Source organism: Calliphora vicina, chromosome 3 (genome assembly GCF_958450345.1).
Source record: "Calliphora vicina chromosome 3, idCalVici1.1, whole genome shotgun sequence".
Classification (NCBI taxonomy): domain Eukaryota; kingdom Metazoa; phylum Arthropoda; class Insecta; order Diptera; family Calliphoridae; genus Calliphora; species Calliphora vicina.
In genome coordinates, this window is record NC_088782.1 from 15369159 (window position 1) to 15393958 (window position 24800).

General features: G+C 26.2%; 2 protein-coding genes across 5 annotated transcripts in view; both read left to right on the top strand.

Annotated features, from left to right (window-relative positions):
* Nucleotides 1-24800, top strand: part of LOC135954412 (myb-like protein Q) — a 402184-nt gene that overhangs the window by 337601 nt on the left and 39783 nt on the right. For all 4 annotated transcript variants that reach the window (XM_065504580.1, XM_065504579.1, XM_065504582.1 and 1 more), the window contains exon 5: nt 23801-24058. In XM_065504580.1, coding sequence (XP_065360652.1) covers nt 23801-24058 — 258 coding nt within the window. The remainder of the gene's footprint in view (nt 1-23800; nt 24059-24800) is intronic.
* Nucleotides 1-24800, top strand: part of LOC135954414 (peptidoglycan-recognition protein SB1-like) — a 170698-nt gene that overhangs the window by 80592 nt on the left and 65306 nt on the right. The window lies entirely within an intron of this gene.

The following is a 24800-nucleotide window of genomic DNA, read 5'->3' on the forward strand; positions in this document are numbered from 1 at the left end:
TCAAATCTAAATAAAATTTACAAAAATCGAAAAAAAATATTGCTGAATTTCATATCATTTCATTAACAAGATTTTAAAATCATAGTAATAATGACAACAAATACAAAATCAAACGTTTGAAATAGGATTTTATTTTCAAATCAAAAGGTTTAAATTTCACATTGTAATCCATTTGAATTTTAGACATTTTTTTCCTCATTCTCAAGCCTATATTTAAATTTTAGAAAAATGTTTAAAAAATAGAATTTTTAGAATATTTTTTCCTCATTTTAGAAAAAAAAATTCTCAAATCTTTCTCAAGCCTAAATTTAAATTTTAGAAAAATGTTTTAAAAATAATTTGATAACAATTCCACATTTAAATTAAATTTTGGTTGATTTTAAAATAGATTTTTCCCATATTGATATCAAATTTTATTCTCAAATCATTCTCAAACAAAATATTATTTTTCAACTTACTAAATTTTAAAATTAGTAATAAAAATTTATTAAAGCAGTGTCCTCAATTTTATATTTAATATTATTCTAAATTCATCAAACTGGGTTTAAAATCATAACTCCAACAAACACAACAACAAGGATTTTATTTCACTTTTAAATTCAATTTGAAAAAATTAAAAATTGTGTTTTCTTCTTCATATTAACAAATGTTTTTCTCTAATCTTGAGGATGATTTAAAAAAAAAAATTTTAAATGTCTGCTTAATTTGAAAACAAATTTAATTCTGAATTCAGCATAACAGGATTGTGAAATCATAGCCAACATAAATTCAACCGTTTGAAAAAGAATTTTATTTTCAATTCATATCAGGTAATATTCTCAAAGGTTTCTCAAATCTAAACAAAACTATTTAATTTCTGTTTTGTATTCAGTTTGAAAAAATAATTTTTTTTATTTTTATTAACAAATGTTTTTCTCTCAATCTCAAACCTAAATTTAAATTTAAAAAAAAAACCTTTAAAAAAGTTTCCAATTGAAATTAAATTTAATTCTGAAGTCATAACAGGATTATGAACTCAGAGCCAACATGATGTTTGAGAAATGATTTTATTTTCAATTTATATCAAATATTATTCTCAAAGCTTTCTCAAATCTAAACAAAATTTTTAATTTCTCTTTTGAATTTAATGTGAAATGATAATCGAAGGAATAAATCAAGAAACAAAAACGTTTGAGAAAATGAATTGTGTTAGCGTTTGATATTAAACGAAATTCTCAAGTTGTCTTAATTCAATAATTGAGATTTCTCAAATTGCTACTAAACGTCCCATTTTGTTAAAAAGTTCAATATTCTCAAGTGTTTAACATTTGAGAAATTGCTTAATTATCAAACATGAATGTTTGCTGAGAACTTAAACAGCTTTTACACAAATAATCCATCAGATTTTAATTCTCAGACTCAAATTAAGAAAGCAACTGTTTTTCTCAAATTAAAGTTTAATTTTGGGTCAGAGCAGGAATTGAATAATAAAGTTTGGAAATCAAATTACAAATTTACAATTCTTAAAATATATTTTCTTACAAATCAATCTCAAATTGAATACAAATGTGAAATTCAAACCTCTGTTTATATGTTTGAGAAATTGTTGAGAATTACGTTTTTTTATCAAGTAAAAATAACATTATTTTCCAAGCGTTTGATTTTGTATATGTTGAAATATGCATATAATTTATTCAATAAGACTTGAGTTTAGGCTTGAAAATTACTTGAAAATAATAGTTGATATTAAATTCTGAAAACTTAATTTTTCAAAAGGTCAAAAATTACTCTTTAATTCAAATTTAATTGATATCTAATTAAGAAAACATAACTTTTTTAAATTTCAAATTCATCTCAAATATATTTCAAATCTCATATTTAAAGATAGTTTCAGGTTTGAAAATAACATTTGATATCAAATGAAAATAATATAAAAGCGAAAAAGAAGACTCTGCTGTCAAAATTCCCGTATTGAATAAGATTGTTTGACTTCATGTCTCCATGCCATTTATCAAAACAATTATGTAATTTGTGAGATTTAATAAGACTTTGAAGTGTATTTCCTTGGTTTTTTTTTTTGTCTTTCTATATTTCTTTTAATATTTATATGCATACAAGCGAGCTTATAAGATCTAATTTAAAATAAAAAACATTTCCTAATGGCCACGATATTTCAAAACATTTTGCAAGTGTCTTAAATTAATTTATACCCAAACATTTTTTACAATATGCCACATTGCTAAGTATTTAGCATGAAATTAAATATAAATTTTTCTTAATCTACAATACATCTTTTAAAGAAGACACCTTAAAATAAAACCAAATAATAATGATAAAATTTATTAATTAAAAACAAAAGCCTTTTACAAGCTTTTTCTCCCATATTATTATTTTTTTTGAAAATGAAACTGATTGCCAAGTTTATTTCTAAATAAATAAACATGTTTATTAAAGAAATATTTATTTTGCTCTAAAAAATTTCCATTTTCTATCTAAATTTGACAAGTGATGAGAAATTTATAAATCTTGCACAAAAATAAAAAAAACCCAAATTGAAAATATTGAAAGTGTTGACAAATTTGTCACAGTTTACTGCTATAAATAAAAATCTTGATTTTTTGTTATTAAATCATAAGAATTTAATAAATTTCGTTTTTTTTTTCTTAGAAATTTTTTTGGCAAAATTTATTTAAATTTATTTTCGTGCACTTCAGAGCTCATTTATTTTCTTACTCATGTGCAGCACCAATTTGTAATTTTATGGATTTTTTCCTTACTCGACTGGCTTTGGTGCTGCTGCTGTTTGAGTTTTCTAATACTCAAACTTATACTTTCGTGTTTTCATATCGAGTTAAAAGTAATAAATATTTATTTGAAGGTTACCGTGTAAATTGCTTTTGGAAGGAGGAAATGTTAGCTAAAAAAAAAAGTAGAATGCTAAACACGTTTGGAAAATTACTTTTGTGTTTGAGAAACGTGCATACTAGGAGTAGGAGTTTTGAACCCTTAAATATTTGTTAATATTTTAACAATATTTATGAGCTTTAGAATAAGTTAGGACAGCAACTATCAAGGTTTCTCTTAAAGAAAAATAAGTTTCTTAAAATGTAGTCTCTATCTTGTGTTTTAGCTTGTCTTATTTAAAATTATTTGTTATTCTTTAGTTTTACCATTTTTTTTTAATTTTTCAAAAAATTAATATTATTCATACGTCATGTTGTACATTATAAAATACAAGAGTTTGTAAATCTTTTAGTCTCTTAGATTTTGAGTACTGCTGGTTGTACAAAAATTATTATTAGAACATTTCAACATTTATATCACAAAAATACCAAAAACATGAATCAAAAATGCTTATATTATACATAGCAACATATTCACACATGATAGGAAATCACATACATTTGCAACATTTGTCCTTAAGAATAATTTAACAGTGCATTCTTGTAAATAACAATAAGGGAGTCTCGTAATTTAATAAACAATTATTATTTGTGTAAAAACGTAGTTTATGTGTAAAAATATAGTTTTTGTGTAAAATCGTAGCTTTTGTGTAGAAACGTAATGTTTGTGTAGAAACTGAGTTTTTGTGTAAAAACGTTGTTTTTGTGTTAAATCGTTGTTTTTGTGTAAAATCTGAGTTTTTGTATACATACGTAGCTTTTGTGTAAAAGCTGTGTTTTTGTATAAAAAAGTAGTGTGTAACAATGGAGTTTTGTGTAAAATCTGAGTTCTTGTGTAAAAATGTTGTATTTGTGTAAAAACGTAATTTTTGTGTAAAATCGTATTTTTTGTGTAAAAACTGAGTTTTTGTATAAAAACGTATTTTTTATGTAAAAACTGAGTTTTTGTGTTAAAACTGAGTTTTTGTGTTAAAAATGAGTTTTTGTGTAAAAACGTAGTTTATGTGTAAAAACGTAGTTTTTGTGTAAAAACGTAGTTTATGTGTAAAAACGTAGTTTTTGTGTTAAAACGTAGTTTTTGTGTAAAAACGTAGTTTTTGTGTAAAAACGTAGTTTTTGTGTAAAAACGTAGTTTTTGTGTAAAAACGTAGTTTCTGTGTAAAAACGTAGTTTTTGTGTAAAAACGTAGTTTTTGTGTAAAAACGTAGTTTTTGTGTAAAAACGTAGTTTTTGTGTAAAAACGTAGTTTTTGTGTAAAAACGTAGTTTTTGTGTAAAAACGTAGTTTTTGTGTAAAAACGTAGTTTTTGTGTAAAAACGTAGTTTTTGTGTAAAAACGTAGTTTTTGTGTAAAAACGTAGTTTTTGTGTAAAAACGTAGTTTTTGTGTAAAAACGTAGTTTTTGTGTAGAAGCTGTGTTTTTGAAAACGTAATTTTTGTATAAAAACGTATTTTTTGTGTAAAAACTGATTTTTTTGTGTAAAAACTGGGTTTTTTGTGTAAAAACTGAGTTTTTTTTTTGTAAAAACTAAGTTTTTTGTGTAAAAACTGAGTTTTTTTGTGTAAAATCGTAGTTTTTGAGTATGTATAATCGTAATTTTTGTGTAAAAGCTGATTTTCTGTGTAATAACTGCGTCTTTGTGTAACAGAAGAGTTTTTTTTAAAAATGGAGTATTTGTGTAAAGGCGTAGTTTTTGTTTAAAATTTTAGATTTGGTTGAAATCTGAGGTTTTTTAAGTTAAAGTTTGTGTAAACATATTCAATCTGCAGATTTTTTTCTGGCTGACATCACAAAAAGGATGAAAAATTCACAAAACTTTGTAGTATAAACATTTTATAGAATTTAGAAGTTTCCATAGAAAACTTTATATATCAGTATATCAATTTTCTATTGAAAATATAACAATTTTCTATAGAAAATTTTGCGAAATATAAGAGTTTTTAAAATACAATTTAACGAAGTATAACAGTTTTCAATAGGCAAAATTTAAATTTTTTCTAATGAAATTGCAAAAATCATGTTTAAAATAAAATATATTTTTAGCGGCACACCCTTTAATTTAAACTGCTGAATACTTCACATCTCTTTTACTATAATATATTCCCCCCGTCTCACTCTTCTTACAGCTGCCTGTAATTTTATTACACAGCTAGAAAAAGACACGTAGTTTTTATTTTTATTACAAATCGAGTGACAATTTATATAAAGTGACTTGTCAAAATATAATTCAATGTTACCGAGAGGTGCTTGCTCTATATTCTATATAAATTTCTGCTCTATTTTTAGTTTTTCTTTTTTTGTTTTCAACAAATGAAATCTCAAACATAAAGACCGTCTGCTTTTGTAAATATTGTGTGTGGTTTTATATTTGTCGGTCTGACCGTCCGTCTCTGAGTCTGTCGTTTGGTTTGTTTTTATATGTAGATTTTCTGCTTTGATTTTTATGACGTTTAAGTATTTTCACTTCTAAATTCATCTCTAAATTTGTTTGTGCTTCTGTGTTTTCTTTTTTTTCAAGAGATGCCAGCAAAATTTTTTTTTTTGTTTCTAAAACAAAAAAGCGTATTTTGTTTTCTCTTGTAGACAAAAATTGTTGATGATTCATTTAAAACAAATTTGTAGATTTATATGGTGTGTGTATTCTATCTTGATTTTTTTTTTTTTTGGTGCATTCATGACATTTTACTTAAATAATTTATTTGCAAAATAGTTTTGCTTGTATTTATAATTTGTTAATAAATAAGATGGAAAAAAGAAAAACAGGCAGAAGGAAGTAGAGTATTTAAGAAAATATGAATATTATAATTGAAATTAAAACTAGATTTTCTTTTGTAAAACATTATGATTTGTTAGGATACTTATACTTATATGGATATTTTTTTAACAAACATTTTGAAAACAGAGATTTATTTATGGTTTACTTTTGTCCTTTCTCTGTCTGTTCTCTCTACCACTTGTTATCTATTGTCCTTGAGCGTAATACAGTTATTTAGGGACTCATTTATATACACAATTTTCAAATATCAACCGAAATTGGAAAACAAATTACAACAAAGACACTTACAGTGAGTTTTCTGTTTTATAATTGTTTCAAATTATGAGATTATGTATAAATCAAGTTTTTGTATCAAACTAGAGTTTTTGTGTAAAACTAGAGTTTTTGTGTAAAACTAGAGTTTTTGCGTAAATCTAGAGTTTTTGGGTAAAACTTGAGTTTTTGTGTAAAACTAGAGTTTTTGTGTAAACCTAGAGTTTTTGTGTAAAACTAGAGTTTTTGTGTAAAACTAGAGTTTTTGTGTAAAACTAGAGTTTTTGTGTAAAACTAAGAGTTTTTGGGTAAAACTAGAGTTTTTGTGTAAAACTACAGTTTTTGTGTAAAACTACAGTTTTTGTGTAAAACTACAGTTTTTGTGTAAAACTACAGTTTTTGTGTAAAACTACAGTTTTTGTGTAAAACTACAGTTTTTGTGTAAAACTACAGTTTTTGTGTAAAACTACAGTTTTTGTGTAAAACTACAGTTTTTGTGTAAAACTACAGTTTTTGTGTAAAACTTGAGTTTTTGGGTAAAACTTGAGTTTTTGGGTAAAACCTGACTCTGTATAAAAAACATAATTTTTATGGCTTGCGTAAAATCGAAGTTTTTTGTAAAATCTTTTTAATAATATAGCCAAGCAAAGAAACGTATAAAATGATTTATTTTTATGTTTACAATTTCACAATTTCTCTGTAATATTTTTAATTAAAACTACTTAAGATTTCTAGGTATTTGTCTGAAGAGGTGAGAATTTAATTAAAGTTTTTTAAACTAGTGAATGTTTTCTTGCGTGTGTCTTGCTTATTATTTTGGATAACTTTAAACAGTAATTCTTTTTCCTACAAAGTGTTGGTATTTAATAAAATACATATTAAAAATACACCAACAATATTTTAATATTTTCAATTAAAAATCAATTAACAATACTTTTGTTTATTAACTCTTGGCATTTAAATTCAGCTATCAAATAGAAAGCAATCAAATGGAGGCGGTAGTAATCAAAAGTGTTTAAAACAACAAAATTATCAATTATTTTAATAAACTTAGACAACATCTTAACAATAAACATTCAACAGTTTTGAGAGCTCAAGTTTATAGACATTTGTTAATTGAAACATGATCTGTCTTGTCTGTACAAGCAAAAATTGCTTAATAAAATTTAATTAAATTTTGTAACTAAGGGAAATTTGAATAGCCTGCTTTTTTTTAAATTAAATTTCGTTTACAAATAATAAATCCTGGGTAAACAACTAAACCTCTCATTAGATGCTACTTGTTTAAACAAACTTTAAATATTTATGAAAGTGAAAAAGGAGAATTTTCCTATTTAAACATCACTAAGAACAAGGCTCTTCAACAATAAATTTTAACAAATATTCTATGAAATGTTAATTTAACTTATTTGAGTGTGTTGCAGAAAAAATTAACAAAAAAAGTTCTGCTTTAATTGTGGAAATGTTGTAGGATCAAAACAATGTACAAATATATATGAGTTTGGCCTAGTGTAATTTTTAGAAAAGTTTCCATGCCAATAATACTTTAATACACGTGTCGTGCCGTACAATATAAATGGCTTAAATATGAAAAAGCACAGGTTTAAATAATAAACACACTGCAAAATATGTATTTCTTTGTGTTGATAAATAAAAATAAACAATTTTCAATTTAAAACAAATAAAGAAAACTAAAGAGAATTTCCAAATATGCATTATTATTTATAATGCCGTAATATGGACAGATTTATATGAAATATTTTTATTAATTTTAACAAACACATATAACTCTTTAAAAGCTATAAATATAAACATTATTTTTGATACAATTTATAACACCCCGTACATTAAGGGGCATGTGTAATCCATCACAAAGAATTCTGAGGTAGGCGCGTGAAAATATTTGCATTCTTTCTGTTTATTTATAATTTTAGCAAATTATTTTCTTAATACATACATTATTACATTGATTATTGTATTTTTTTTCATTTTTATTTAATTTTGTTATTTGTTTACAATATTTTTTTGTTTACATTGTTTTGCCATTGACCACGTACATGGCCGTTATTTTATTTTGGAATGGGAAAAATAACAACCTCGACACGGAGTTGTTTATACGAGGGGATGGGGGAAGATTTGAATGCACTTTATACTCACTCACCTCACTCACACTTTTTGTAGAAAATTCTGGAACAAACGTCATTAAATTTCTTGTTTTGTATTATTTTCTACGTGGGCTTATTTTACTCAAACTAAACTCCGTCACATAAATACAACGTAGTGCATGCAGCTTGTATTTTTTAAAATAACATATAAATTTCATTCATAAAAATGAATTTTGAAATACATTTAGAAAAGGGTGTGTGTAGGATGGATATTTAAACACACGTTTTCTTTTCTATAAATATGTAAACACATACATATGTATATTGTTTATGATTGCAATTTTATTTATTTATTGCTAAAAGTGTGAAATCGTACATATTTTATTGCAAATGACGTTGTTTAAGGTTTTAAAATCATTCATTCATTCGTTTGTTCATTTAGAAGTGGGCGCAAAAGTTGTCAGTTTATTTGTTTAGCTATTTTGAAATCTTTTAAATAATGTGTTGGCATTTGTTTGACATTGACATTTACATTGTATACTGCGTTTAGTAATAACAGGAAATGGTGAAAAGTATTCCGTTTGTTAAGTCCCTTAAAAGGTAATCAATGCAAATAAACAGCAACTGATTTACAGCAAATATTCAATAAATTTAGTGACTTTTAAAACAGAATTGTAAATATTGTAATATAACACGTTATAACATATTTGGTATTCCGTTGAAAATGCCATAAAGCTTAGAAATTATTAAAATTCAATAGAATGTTAAAGATAAATAATATCTGTAATAGGTTTTATTATTTAGTAGTTTATGTTGTTTTCTGTTTAATAATATAAAAACAATATAAATAAAATAAATTTATTTTTTACACAATGTATTTTTGAAACCTAGTCTATGTAAAAACTGAGATTTTTTGTAAAAATTGTGTTTGTAAAAACGTAGTTTTTGTGTAAAAACATAGATTTAGTGTAAAAATGTAGTTTTAGTGTTAAAAAGTAGTTTTTGTGTAAAATCGAAGTTATTGTATAAAAACGTAGTTTTTGTGTAAAAAAGTATTTTTTGTGTAAAAAAGTATTTTTTGTGTAAAAACATAGTTTTTGTGTAAAAACTGAAGTTTTGTGTAAAAACTGAAGTTTTGTGTAAAAACGAAGTTTTTGTAAAAACGTACATTTTGTGTAAAACGTAGTTTTTGTGTAAAAACGCAGTTCTTGTATAAAAAGGTAGTTTTTGTGTAAAAAAGTATTTTTTGTATAAATACTGAGTTTTTGTGTAAAAACATAGTTTTTGTGTAAAAACGTGGTTTTTGTGTAAAAACGTAGTTTTTATGTAAAAACGTAGTTTTTGTGTAAAAACATAGTTTTTGTATAAAAAGGTAGTTTTTGTGTAAAAAAGTATTTTTTGTATAAATACTGAGTTTTTGTGTAAAAACATAGTTTTTGTGTAAAAACGTAGTTTTTGTGTAAAAACGTAGTTATTGTGTAAAAACGTAGTTTTTGTGTAAAAACATAGTTTTTGTGTAAAAACATAGTTTTTGTGTAAAAACATAGTTTTTGTGTAAAAACATAGTTTTTGTGTAAAAACATAGTTTTTGTGTAAAAACATAGTTTTTGTGTAAAAACATAGTTTTTGTGTAAAACCGTAGTTATTGTATAAAAACGTAGTTTTTTGTATAAAAACGTAGTTTTTTGTGTAAAAACGTAGTTCTTGTGTAAAAACGTAGTTTTTGTGTAAAAAGTATTTTTTGTATAAATACTGAGTTTTTGTGTAAAAACATAGTTTTTGTGTAAAAACATAGTTTTTGTGTAAAAACATAGTTTTTGTGTAAAAACGTAGTTTTTGTGTAAAAACGTAGTTTTTGTGTATAAACGTAGTTTTTGTGTAAAAACGTAGTTTTTGTGTAAAAAGGTAGTTTTTGTGTAAAAAGGTAGTTTTTGTGTAAAAACGTAGTTTTTATGTAAAACGCAGTTATTGTGTAAAAACGTAGTTATTGTGTAAAAACGTAGTTTTGGTGTAAAAACGTAGTTTTGGTGGAAAAATTTAGTTTTGGTGGAAAAACGTAGTTTATGTGTAAAACAGAAATTTTTTTGTAAAAGCGTAGTTTTTTGAGTACAAATTTATTTTTTGTGTAAAATCGTACTTTTTGTGTAACAACGTTGTTTTTGGATTTTCAAATTCTCTTAAAATGTAACCATAAACAGTTTTTAGCTTCTACTGAAAATTTTAAAATGTTGAGTTAATACCCTCTTGTTGATCAAGTGTGATATATATTTGTACATTGTTTTGCCTCCTACAACATTTCAACAATTAAAGAACCTTTTTTGTTAAATTTTTTTTCCGAAAAACACTCAAATAAGTTAAATTAAAATTTCATAGAATATTTGTTAAAATTTGTTGTTGAAGAGCATTGTTCTTAGTGATGTTTACAAGGAAAATTCTCATTTTTTCACTTTCACAAAGATTTAAAGTTTGTTTAAACAAATAGCAACTTATGAGAGGTTTATTTGTTTACCTAGGGTTTATTATTTGTTAACGAAATTTAATATGAAAAAAAGCAGACTATTCAAATTTCTTTAGTTACAAAATTTAATTAAATTTTGTTAAGCAATTTTTGCTTGTACAGACAAGACAGATCATGTTTCAATTAACAAATGTCTATAAACTTGAGCTCTCAAAACTGTTGAAAGTTTATTGTTAAGATGTTGTATAAATTTGTTAAAATAATTGAAAATTTCGTTGTTTAACCCACTTTTGTTTAGATTACTATCGCTACATTTGATTGCTTTCTTTTTAATTGCTGAATTTAAATGTCAAGTTCTATGGTAAAAAGGAGTTCAAAGGAAGGAGACATTCTTCAGACTATGCATGGAAACAAAAGCTGCATCACTACGTTTAAAATAGAAAATATTTAAATAGAATCATAAACATATTAATCAAGAAATTTATAATGAAAGAAAGTAATAAAATGTTCCATCACTAATGTCTTTTGACAAATTAATATTAATCATACGTCACATGATACAATTTATTTTATTGCATATTAGTATGAGAATATATAAATGAATATATTTTATGAGAATTTTTTGCTAAATTTATGTACATATATTCAGTAAATTTAAAAAAAAATATATGGGTGTATTCTATACATTTTCTTTTATTAAAACAAAGTTTGAACATCATTACATATTAAAACGATCATCATATATTGCGTATTATTATCCTTAAACTGCATATACATTTGTGAAAGTTGAAACCATAGAGAATATATACATAGAGCGGAAACTAGAAAAAAACTCAAACCAAAAATTACTCAAAATAATCACACATGCGTCTGTTGTTGTTTTTATATAATTTTTTTACTAATATAGTCCCACCACTTACGTTTTTGACAACTGAGTTAGGTCTTGGACATTAGAGTTTCCGCTCTATGTATATTTCTCTGTGGTTGAAGCCTTTAATAAATTTATGACAGTATTTATTTATTTATTATTTTCACTACAATTATTAATACCCTTATTATTGTACAATTTGTATTACTAAATAAATAATGAGTTTGTGGATTAAAGTTAAAAGTTGTTTGTTTCTGTCTGTCTTTATGTAAATTTTATTGAAATTCATTTCATCAAAGTGGTGCTTATCATTATTTTTACTTTCGCAATTAATTCATAAACAAATTTATTAAACTTCAAGTAGTTTATATTTTTGTATTAATGTTTGTGGCATATTTAATTACAAAACAATTGCAATTACATTTACATTTATTTGTGTTTAAAATAATTTAATTAATTGAAGTGACGGCAAAATAGATAAATATAGAATGATACCTGACAGATATTGATATGGATTTTAAATGAAAGATGAGTTGATATTAAAGAGAAATGCATAAATTACAATATTCAATTTGTTAGAAACAGATTTATATAATGAAAAATTATATTAAGGATTTTATATAAACTAAAGCCTTATTAAAAATTATACTTTGTCAATAAAATTAAAATTTAATGTTGAAAAATAACTAAATTTGTATTTAAATATGTTATAAACTAAAAACTATTTAAATATTTTAACAAATAATCTTTAATTTTTCAAACAAAACAAAAGTTATTAACCTTTTAAAAATATGCTCTAACAAAAATCGTTTCATATTAATCAAATAACTTAATGGCGACATTTATTTTTAAAACTATAACAAACTATTAAAAAAATTAAAATATTTTTCCCCAAAATTCATCAACAACAAAATTTAAGCAAAAAATAATCTTTAAAAAAAATATCAAAAACATTTGTCTTCTATTATGACACTACTAGTATATATATGACTTTCAACAACAAATCATCTACATCTTGAAAAATCTCTTATTAAAGCTTTATATTATTTTGTTTGCGTGAAATAAATATTGAAAATTTCTCTAATATATTTGAAAACAATTGACGCCATTAAATTGCTGTATGTGCAATATTTGTGAAGCCTCATAAATCATTATAATGTTGGGGTAAATATTTAGTGCAATATTAAATTTAATAAATAATTTAGTCAAACAAAATACATACATATTTGACAGATTATTGTTCTTGAAAGAAATGAAGGAATGAAAAGAAAAGTTCATTAACAGCATGGCCTCGAGCTTGAAAGTGAGTTTGTTTGGTCTTTAGAGATTGTGGATGAAGTATATAAATATAATGGGTTAGTAGAGAATTTATTAGGTGCCCTACACATTTATAAGAAAAAGTGTCACAACAAAACTTCTTGCAAACCCTTGAAATTAACACATGGTTGTTGACATTTATTTAGTTTTATTTATAAATCAGTGGTCGGCATCTATAATCACCAGCGAATATATTCGTGTATTTATTGTACCTCCACAGAAAAAATTATATTTCAATTCAAACATTTATCCCATACTGAACTGGTTTCAATTATTTCATAATTAAATCAAGTATTCATTTGCTCAAAAACAAAATTTCTTGATATTTTCTATTGAATTTTGAGTTTTTAATTTGATTATTTTGACAATTGAATATAAAATTTTCGTTATTGGTTGAATTTCAAATACAAAAATTATTGAATAGATAATTTTCGTAATTGAAAACACATTTTTGTTATTTTTTGTGTTTCAATTACGAAAATTATCTTTCTATTCAATTATCAAAATAATCAAATTCAAAACTCAAAATTCAATAGAAAATATCAAGAAATTTTGTTTTTGAGCAAATGAATACTTGATTTAATTATGAAATAATTGAAAACAGTTCAATATGTGACAAATATTTGAATTGAAACGGTTTAAGAAATAGTTTTTTCTGTGTCTAAACCAGGTATAGATCTAGCTCAATGTTTATGGAGGGGAAATTGAGTTATTTCTACAATATTTTTTCTGTTCAAAATATGTTACTTTCTTCCCTTCCCGTGGATCCAAGTCTGCTCTATACAACATAGTTTATAAAATGTTTCAAATAAGAAACAAAAATCACATGACAATAAAGAAGGAATGCATTTAATATGCTATTATAAATCATATTATCTTTATGCCGATCACTAATTTAAATACATAAAATCATAGATATAGAGCGAAGACATATCTGATTATTTTTTGGAAACTTTAAACTAATTTTTTAACATTTAGCTCAGATGAGAACTCAGTTAGAGTAAAGATAGTCTTACAGCAGTGATCGGCTTAAAGAGAACTTGCCACAATTTGGTATATATTTGCATATTTACCCTTTAAAAAATAGTCCTTTAATTTTTCGATACTCATTATATTTTAATTGACCTTGGTGTTGGAAGCTAATTTAAATATCAGATTACCATTTTCCCCTAGTGGCTATGGGTTCCAACCACTCACTGCCTTACAGTGAGATGAATGCGTAAATTTATAAACTTTGTGGAATGTTTTCAATCATTGCCATAAAATATTGTTACGTTTTTACCTTTTGAAAACGATGATTTATTTCCTTTAAATAAACAGAATGCAAATAAAAGCAGTTCAGCTGTTTAAAAGTATCTTTATTCAAATTTACATAACAATTGAAATACACACTTTATAATGTTCAAAGGTAAAAAAGTTAGGAATCAAAGAATTAGCAAGGTTCTCCACCACTACACCAAATACGCATAGGGCGTTGTTTCTATGCAACGACAGATGGCAGCCCCATTATCCTACATCAGATAAATCAGCAGATAAATCATTTACTTAGCAGGAACAACAACCATTTAACGAAAAAAACAATAGACTGGTTCTAATGGCAACATCGTACATGGAGACGCACGATACTCCAATAGCTAGGACAGTGCAATCTACATGGGAAATACGCGAAAAACAACTGCAAACAAACCGTATAAGAGGAGATGCTTTGTGGAAGCCAAATACTTCCAAGAGGGGTAATGGAGTGAAAAAAAATAATGTTCAAGTATACACTGGTAATACAGTTGCTGTTAATTCAAACAGTCTAATTCTATCATTAACTAAACAGCAACTATAATCACTGCCACTATTTATACACAGCGCCATTTTCCTTCCTGAAGCTTCATGAAAGTTCTATTTCTATAATGATCAACTCAAAGCTTTTATTTAATGTTTTATGTCCACAGTTATGTTAACTGCTATTAAACGGTCTGTAAACAACATTGTCCACAATTAGAAGTCTCCAGAAATAGAAATGTTGAGAAACATGATGCATCTTGCAACCAGACGTTCAAATACAATTTCGTAACAATTGCAAAATTAACAATCGGTGTTGTAGCGTTGTAAGTTGTTTGACATAAATATATAGAAATGAAAACAAAATATTAATAAAAACAAAATACGACATACAACGATACGACACCGATTGTTAATTGGGCAAATATTTTTGTTCATTTGAAGATACAATTTCAAAGGAACATTAATAACACAGATAATGTAAAGTGAGTCTTACAATAGTGGTCGGCATAAAGAGCACGTGCCACAATTTGATAAATATTTGTGAGAAAATTCTGCTTTTATTTTCTACAACACACAACTTTTTCATTGAACTTTATTTACAAGATGTGAATTTAGCCAGCAATATTCTTTAAAACTAAACTTGAACTAGCTTAAGACATTTGTTTGTATTAAACATATATTCAAGCTGGAATACAAATAAAGTACACAAACTTTATTAATTTAGGTTTATTGTATGAGTGTATACATATTTGTCTACCTACATTAACACACGCCTAAAAATATCCTAGTTGGAAAAAATGCTAGGTCTTCACTTTGTAGGCCTTCTAAAAGACCTGGTCACACATTTTAAAAGATGCGGCACTCATTCTACTCTGCCTTCTCGCAAAGGATGATCCAAGGAAGGGCTTTACTTCTGTTTTTAAAAAATGTGTTTAAAGTCCATTCTTTAGGTTTTATGCTGAATTCATTAAGAATATTTTCCCTAATAAAGGCTCTTTAAAGGCTTGATTCAACAGATCTTCAATAAGGCTTTAATTTTGAAGTTTTTTAATAGAATGTCCTATGTAGACATTCTGTGAGGCATTACGCGGCAGGTCTCCTTACAGTCCTTCAACAGAAGACTTTCTAATATGGCTTCTTATGTAGGCCTTCTATCAGCAGCTCCCAAGGACATGCCGTGTAAAATTGAAAAGATTTTGCAATGCATCTCTGTGTCCTTGTATCTGCAAAATAAGGCCTATAATAAGGCCTCTTTAAAGCATATTTTCCCCTGCATGGGAAATGATGATGACGATGATAAAGTATGTGTGTGATTACACGAATATTTGCATTGCATACCTTAAGGAATTATTTGCCAACAAATATACTGTGATTTTCTCTCTCTCTCTCTCTCACAAATACTTCGTCACTCATACTCCGCTGGCTTGATTGCTTTTGCTTGCCCCGGTCCATTTTAATTTACTACATACCATTTCCGAAATATTACACAAATATGTTGGCCTATTTGTAAGTTGAATGTGTGTGTATGTAAGTTTTCGTATCTGCAAATCTTCTGCAATAAATATTGTGTGCGTGTGTGTGTTGCTGGCTTCATGCCAAATAATCTCAACGAAAATATTTGCTGGTATGTTGGTGTGTATGAATGTGTGGCATTATAAACTATTATGTTGTAGCCAAAGTTGAGTTTAACAAATCAATTTTCATGAAAATGTTGCGATACCAACAAACATAATCACAATAAAAGTAAGCCCGCCAGAACAAAACAATTGAACATTTAGGAAACTTTGGAAAAATTAATAATAAGATTTGGGTTCTCGGTGTAATTTTTGCAAAAAAGTGATCAATTTCTCAGGCTCATAATTTGCAAACAGTTCGGAATTTTGATTTACTTTCTAAGGCAAAGTTGTAGTTGTAGTCATAAAGAACATATAAAATCAAAAAAACTTCATCTTCAAGCTCAAAATTGCAAAAAGCTTTAAACAATTCGAAATAAATTTTTTGAAGCTGCCTAAAAATATGCTTTAGTTTATAATAATTTAATAGTTTATGGCCCATAACACTTAATTCCTTTAGTTTAGGAAGTTCATATGTTCTAAAAAGTTGTTTATTGAGATCTTAGGTACATTTTTGTAGTTGATTGTTTCCTTGAATTTTGAACGATTTGAGACCTATGGACCTGAACAGGGGACAAAAGTTAAAAAAAATCGAATTTTTTAAAGATTTTTTGCGATTTTGATCTTGAAGATGAAGTTGTTTTGATTTTATATGTTCACAATTTTTGTTCTATATGGCAAGGGCTACAACTTTGCCTCAGAGAGTAAATCAAAATTCTGAAGTGTTTGCAAGATATGAGTCTGAGAAAATTATCACTTTTTTGCAAAAATTACACCGAGGCCCGTAATCTTTGGGGGCCCATAAAAAAGTGCATGACTTTGGGCAAAACTGGTAGACACGGGTCTTTTGTTTTGGTCTTTCATCGGGTAGTGGTGACCGTATATTCTTTTTTTTCGTGTTGCACAGTGTAATTCAAAATTTCGAATAAATTCTCCTATTTTTAAGAAAATCATTCAAATAGTTCGCAAACATTTGTTTTTTGAGAAAAGGTTTTGTTTCAAATTATTATCAATGACAAGCATTCACTGGATGAATAACTAACAAAAACAAATTCAAATATTTAAAAAAAAAATTTTATTATTTTCATTTAATATTAAACTTAATTCTCACAAGTTGTTTAAACGCAAGCAGTGCTTTTGGCATTTGAGTTTGATTTGAAAAAAGAAATTTTCTAAATTTAATTTACTTAATTTGGTATCTAATTTTATTCACCAATCATTTTCAATCCTAAATTTGAATTTGGAAAAGTTTTAATTTCTCAATTTGACATCAAATATTATTCTCAAATCGTTCTCAAGTTCGTATTATCAACTCTTGAGAAAATCATGAGATTTTTATTGGATTTCATACATAATTTTCAAAGGTTTCTCAAATGTAAACAGAGATTTTAATGAAATTTAAAAACAAAAATAATATTTTTAATTTCATATCTATCTTGAGAACAGCTAGAGAATGCAACTATTTCTCAAATTGAGAAGAGTTTGCCTTTATTTCTCACTCTGAAACATTTGTCAATTGAGAAAGGTAATGATACCAAATTAAACCGAAATGTTTGCTGGCTTTACAAGTATGTATTTATTTGTTTGTATATTTTTTTTTTAATCCAAAAAATCAAGTGCATATTTTATGAGGATTTATTTTTTTGTTGTTGTGTTTTTTTTATATTTTCTGCTGTTATTGCCATAAATTCCGGCTGTTGTAGTTGCTGTTGCTGTTCGAAAGGAGCGTAAACACTAATACAAACAACAGAAATTACAGTCTTTACAACACTCAATTTATTTTCAACAAGTTCATGCTAATTGGAAATAAATTTTTTATATAAATAACAAAATTTTTTTTGGGTTTGTTTTCTGTAAACTTTTTCGGTAAACAATAATAAATAAATGGCTACAAGAACTAAACTAAATAAATGGTAACAATTTGTGTTTTGTAATTTTATAGAAAATAATATTTTTATGAGTAAAAGTAAAAAAAAATACAGGTGATTGTTTTGAGATTTATGATAAGGATGTTGAAAATTCCATTTTCCAAACACTGATGAACTTTAAGAAGCATTTATTTTTATGTCTTAGCCTCTGGTGAGAACTAAGATAGTGTAAAGCAGTGGTAGACACTCATATATACCAGGGGCCGTATGCGAAAACACGAATGTAAGCGAAGCTCGTTAAATGTATCAAAAGGGAGACAAATTGGGGAAACAATCCGAAAATTCGTTTTATGCAACATTACAATACATAAATTAATAACGTATATAATGTCACAGTTAGTGGCACCTGCAATGGATGGAAATCGTTAAAAATATTTTTTAACTCGAATTTTTTTTTACCAAAAAAAATTTTTTATCATAAAAAAATTTTTTTATCATAAAATTTTTTTAACAATAAATTTTGGCATGGAATTTTTTCACAAAAAAATGAAAAAAAAAAAAATTTTTTTAAAAAATTTTTGAAATGAAAATTAAAAAAAAATTTGTTTACCCAAAAAAATATAAGATTCGGCACAGCCGAATATAGCTCTCTTACTTGTTATTAAATGTAAGTTTTTAATAACTATCGGCCCCTAAACCTCTTTACCCCTTAAATCATCAAATCATTTACACTGCCAATAAATTCCTTACGCCTCTGAAATATATTATAATTAAAAAAAAAAGATATATTTTTGCGTGGGTGTAATTAGGAATTTGATTTTGTTATTGTTTCTAAATTTCTCTTGGCTGCTGGCAAATATACATCTATTAGTTTTTAACAAAATTAAATATTTATATTGAAATAAATGTGGCGAATTGGTGGCGGCGTGAAATCTCTTTTTATTGCGTTTTATCATCTTCATCAATGATGTCTGTCTTTCATCAAAAACATCAAATTAGAAATTAATTCGATTATTTGCCTGATGAATATAAGCAAGGAATGTGTGTATTTTTTTTTAATTTTTTTTTTTTTTTTTGCAATAAATACAAATAGCAAGTAGTAAATAAACATTTGATGTCAATTAATTAAAATTTAATTTCAAATTGTTAGAATTAGTGTGAATGTTGTCAGTTATCCAACATTTTGTAAATATTTTTTAAAAATCAATGGGGGTTTCAATGTTATATTGTCTATGGTCTTAATTAAGTTGTTAGAAAATATATTTTTTTTGTGATTTTTATTATTTCCGTTTTATTACTTTTTTTTGTTGTTTTCTATAGGTTTTTTATATTGAAAATTTATTTTCAACACTTTTCATAAAACATTGTTTTTTATTAGTTTTGTTGTTTTTTTTAGCAAATATTTTTCATACAAATAGAAAAACAGAAATTTAGCGAAAAAAAAATTAAAGTTTGACGTCAAGTTTGTTAGATATGTTTTTAATTTGTAAATAGTTTGTGTTTTTTTTTTTGTAGAGAAAAATATTTTTGTTTTTTAATTTAAAAAAAAATAGTTTTCTTTTTGTTTGTATAGATTTATGGGAAGATAATAAAATTCTAATAAATCTATACAAACAAAAAGAGAAATATTTATTTTTTTTATCGCCTAGGACTAGGCAACATTTTCTGTGTAAATGCATGCTATCTTTTTGTTATAAACACCGGGGTTTTTATATGCAATTTCTTTTTATGGGAACAAATCAAAATTTTTATTTGCAATTGCTATAATAAATAGTAAACTTTATAGAGAAGAAAGCTTTAAAATATCTTCAGCACAAAACCTTTATTTTAGCCTGACATTATACAAGAAATTAGGTCAATTACATAGTGCAACACGAAAAAAAATAACCATATACAGACACCACTACGTGATAAAATAACAAAGTCATGCACTTTTTTATGGGCCCCCCAAGATTTGGGGCCTAGATGTAATTTTTGCAAAAAAGTGTTAATTTTCTCAGGCTCATATTTTGCAAACAGTTCGGAATTTTGATTTACTCTCTGAGGCAAAGTTGTAGCCCTTGTTATAAAGAACAAAAATTGTAAACATATAAAATTAAAAAAACTTCATCTTCAAGATCAAAATCGCAAAAAACTTAAAAAAAATGCAATTTTGTTTACCTTTTTTCCCCTGTTCAGGGCCATAGGTAGCAAACCGTTCAAAATTCAAGGAAACAATCAACTACAAAAATGTACCTAAGATCTCAATAAACAACTTTCTAGAACATATGAATTTCCTAGGAATGATTCGTAACACCGTTTAGGTAGGTCAACATAAGTCACTATGAAAAAACTAAAGCAATTAAGTGTTTTGGGCCATAAACTATTAAATTATTTTAAACTAAAGCATACTTTTAGGCAGCTTTTAAATTATTTCTAAATTTATTTAAAATTTTTTTGCGATTTTGATTTAAAGATGAAGTTTTTTTGGATTTCATATGTTATAGTAAATAAAAATCAAATAAATATTTGATACTTTATACAAAAATAAAAGTAAAAATCATGCATTTAAGGGTTAAAGTTTCATATTATGTTTTTTTTAAGAAAAAAATCGGCTTAAATTGTTTCTTTGCTGTGTATAATGCATCATTTTATAATTGATTTCAATTGCTAATAGTAACAAGCATTTCACAAATCCTCTTACATATTTTTTTTTCAAAATAACCTCAACGCATATTTTAATAATATGCCCTAAATTAAGAATTATCTAACATGTTCATCACTCCAATTAATCACTTTAAAATCCTTAATGTAGACTACAAAAAAAACCTTACACAAATTGCACTCTATTAGCTAAATATTATAAAGTCAAATAAGCCCCTAAAAATATACTTCAAATACATCATATTTTTTTGAAGATAATTCTTCATTTTCTTTCTTGCTACCTTCTTCGTCTGTCTATCTCCTACTTTCAATTGTATGAGTATTTAAAATATAAAAAATGAAATATTATAAGTATAATCAAATAAAATTGTATATTTCCATTCAATTACACAAAAAACAATTTATTAACATAAAGGTCAGCATAACGAAAAAATAAGGAAAATATAAATTTGTTAAAAACTACAAGCAAAAAAATATATATTGCCTACTTTCAGGGCATACAATTTCATATATTTTTACATTATTTACGAGCAACTCAAATACACTCAGCAGCACAACTCTACTCCAATTCATATACTAATTTCGTTTTCCTTTTCATTTTTTTTTTTTTATTTCTAACATTTTTAAACAGTTTAAGTTAAAAGTGGCCTCAAATTGTAAATAAACATAATTTAATTTGTTTTTTTTTTCTGTTGCCTACATTATGGTTGTTTTTCTAAGCAGCATGGTGGTTGCTGGTCTGTCAGAGGTTCGGTCCAGAGCCATGGGAATGCCAAGGAAATTGTAAATAGATGTGTGTGTAAGAAGAGTGTTGGTGTATAAGAGAATTTTTTGCCAACATACATTTTAACTTAATGATGCTTAAAGTTTAAACAAGCACAACTTGTTGTAGCTGTTGTATTTTTTCTATTTATTTTAACTTTTGAGAGGTCATTATAGTAGAGTAGGTAAAACCAGACATTACTGTTTGTTTTTGTTTTTAATAAAACGAAAAAACGCTTGGTAATAAGAGTTGCTAAAAAAATAAAAGTTTTTGGTTTTTAAATTTATTTTTCCTTAACTTTTTTTTGCCATTGTATGCTTTTGTCATACAACAAATTCAGTTTTTATAGCATATTTTTGGGCGGGCTAATATATTTAATTAGTACTTAAGCTTTATGCGCGAAAAACTTTTGATTAGTCTTATTAAACAAATTGTTGTCTATTGTCAGGTCAGGTTTTTCTAAATTAGAAAAACCAGCAAGGTTGAGTAAAATAAAAAGTTTACAAACCAGCTATGTAATTTTTTTGTATATTTTATAAATAAGCCTTAAATATTGTGAATTCTTGGTTAATTGCAATAAAATTTAATTACGTTTAACTAAGAAAATTCTAGAATTACTTGTTTTAGAACAAATTTAAAGGGAATCAAAAAACTATTGCCTATATTCAGGCAATTTTAATTAAATTCAATTTAGGACATCAAAAATAACAATTAAATTTGTGTACATTTTACAAAACATACTAAAAAGTTGTGAAATATTGCTTAAATACAATAAACGTTAAGTAATTTTAACTAATTTAAAACAATAGTTGTATTTTTATAACAATTCGAAGAGATATTAAAAAACGATTGCCTATATTCAGGCTATTTTTATTAAATTCAATTTAGGACATCAAAAATAACAATTAAATATATGTACATTGCTGAAATATTGCTTAAATACAATAAACGTAAAGTAATTTTAACTAATTTAACTCAATTGTAGCTTTCTTATAACAAAACTATTGCCTATATTCAGGCATTTTTTTTAATTAAATTCAATTTAGGATTTCAACACGTAACCACAATTAAACATATTAAATTTCCTTTTATCCTTTCAATCAGTTTAAAGCATAAAACCATAAAATGATTAATAAACTCCCTGAAGCTTTAAGCCTCAGTAGACATTTAACACCAATTTGAAAGAAAAACACGTTGGTTTCACAACAACATACAACAACAACAACAGCATACAGGTGAAAAGTGAAGGTGCTACCTATACAAAACATATAGAATTCTGTCAAGGTAGAAACACAAACGCAAAATACTGCAAGAGTAGCAGCTACACTGTTTGAAGGTGTACAAGTTTGAAATGAATGAGTTTTGCAATCTAATCTAAAGTAAAATATCGTTCAAAAATTCTTTAAGGAAACGGTGTAAAGTGAGAAATTAATGAAAGAGTCTATTAAACTCAAGTTCATATACGCCATACAAAATATTAAACCGCAACAATAACACACATTTGTACAAAAACATATGCAATCTTGCTGGGTTTACAGATTCCTAAAGTAATGTTTTCTTTAAATAAATTACAAAAACTAAACTCCACAAAAACAACGGTTGGGTAGAATACGTACTTTCTAAAGTATTTGTATATTTAAAGTGACTACATTCTAGATTACTTAGAGTAACTAAAGTGACAATTGTATACTCGCTAGACTACCTGTGATGTGTAAAGTAACCAATTGATTCCTATTTGCATTACAAAGTGCTAATAATTGAAAAATTAGACAAAAATATGTAAATTGGAGTCATTTAAGTTATTAGACATTAGTGTTACTTACTGTCTAAACTTCTTTAGTAGTCAATGCAGAACTGCTGGGGTTTGGACATATGAGGAGCCGCAGAACAAAAGGTACTTTTTCGATTTTTTTTACAAATTTGTTTTTTGGTATTTTTATAATATTTTGGTTGAAATCTTCTACAAAAAATCAATTTTCCAAAATTTTTAAATTTTCAAAAAAAGTACCTTTTGTTCTGCAGCTCCTCATCTATGGGTACATAAGTATAAATTCTGAAATGTTGTCTTAATTATTTCTTTAAAGTAAATCATTCATTTATATTACTGTTCTCTCTTCTCTATGCACAATGAAGCAGCAAAGTAATTTATTAAACTTTTAAGATTTCCCTAGCCTTTTGTAAAATGAGTTTTTGAGTGCAAGGAAAGAACGGGGAAAATGGAAAACCACACAAAATCTTAGAGTGGAAATTTCAATTAAAGCTCTTTAATTTAACATGTATGAAGGGTATTTGAGGCATATGCAACTGCTATAAATCTTAGATGAACTACAATTATAATAGTGAAGAAAATCTTAATATTAAAATAATTTAAGTAATTTTGCAATTGCTTTAAATTGCCATTTCTTAGTTTTTTTTTTTCTTATTACTATAATTATTATTATTAATCATTAATTTACCCCTGTTTTTTTTTTCATTTTAGAACCCAGAAAAGACAAGACTGATGCACAACACGGTGGTAATGGCACACTATCACCCAATACCGAACAGCCACCCTGTCAGGGTTCGATGTTGCCACCACCCGGTGGCGGCAACGTTATTGGCTCTCAACAAAATCACTCACACATGGTTAGTGGTCGTGATCAACATGATTCCCATTCACAAAATTCCAAAATGGAACGACCCAATACATTGGGCACCAATAAACTAGCACGACGTGTCAATGTCTGCTATGAACACTGTAAGTAATAGTTTCGAATTTAAAAAAAAATAACCATAACCCAGATAACAAACAGATATTATGGGATCATGTTCAAACAGTCCGACCTTCTGTTTGTAACATTCTTAAAATTATCACAGTTTCTTGAAATTTATCGATATCTAAATTGTATCCCAAAATTCAAACAAGATTTGAATTTGCCGCTATTTGTACAGTATAGTGTTGCCAACCAATCACATAAATAAAACAGTTTGACAGTTGATAGTTTAGGGTTCGTAAGAATGAAGTATCACAAAAGAACGCATTTTCATTGTTTTAACCATAGAGAAACATAGAGAACATAGAGCGGAAACTAGAAAAAAACTCAAACCAAAAAATTACTCAAAATAAACACACATACAAGTATTGTTTTTGTTTTCCCATAGTTTTTTCTCCTAATACATTCTCACCACTTAAGTTTCTGACAACTGGGTTAGGTCTTTGACAGGAGAGTTTCCGCTCTATGTCTATTCTCTATTTCAATACTATTTCAAAAATAATTAAAATTTCGTAGAATATTGACTTAACTACGACAATTGCGAACAGAGCAATTGAAAAATTCAGGGAGATTGGATCAATTGGTAAAACAAACTGGTCGACCAAAAACGAGACGTTGCAACATTAAATTCGGTATCATGGATATGAAATGCAAATTTCAAGAAGTTCTTTGCTGCGTATAATCGCTTGATTAAAAATTGATACTTGAACTGAAGCCTAATGATCA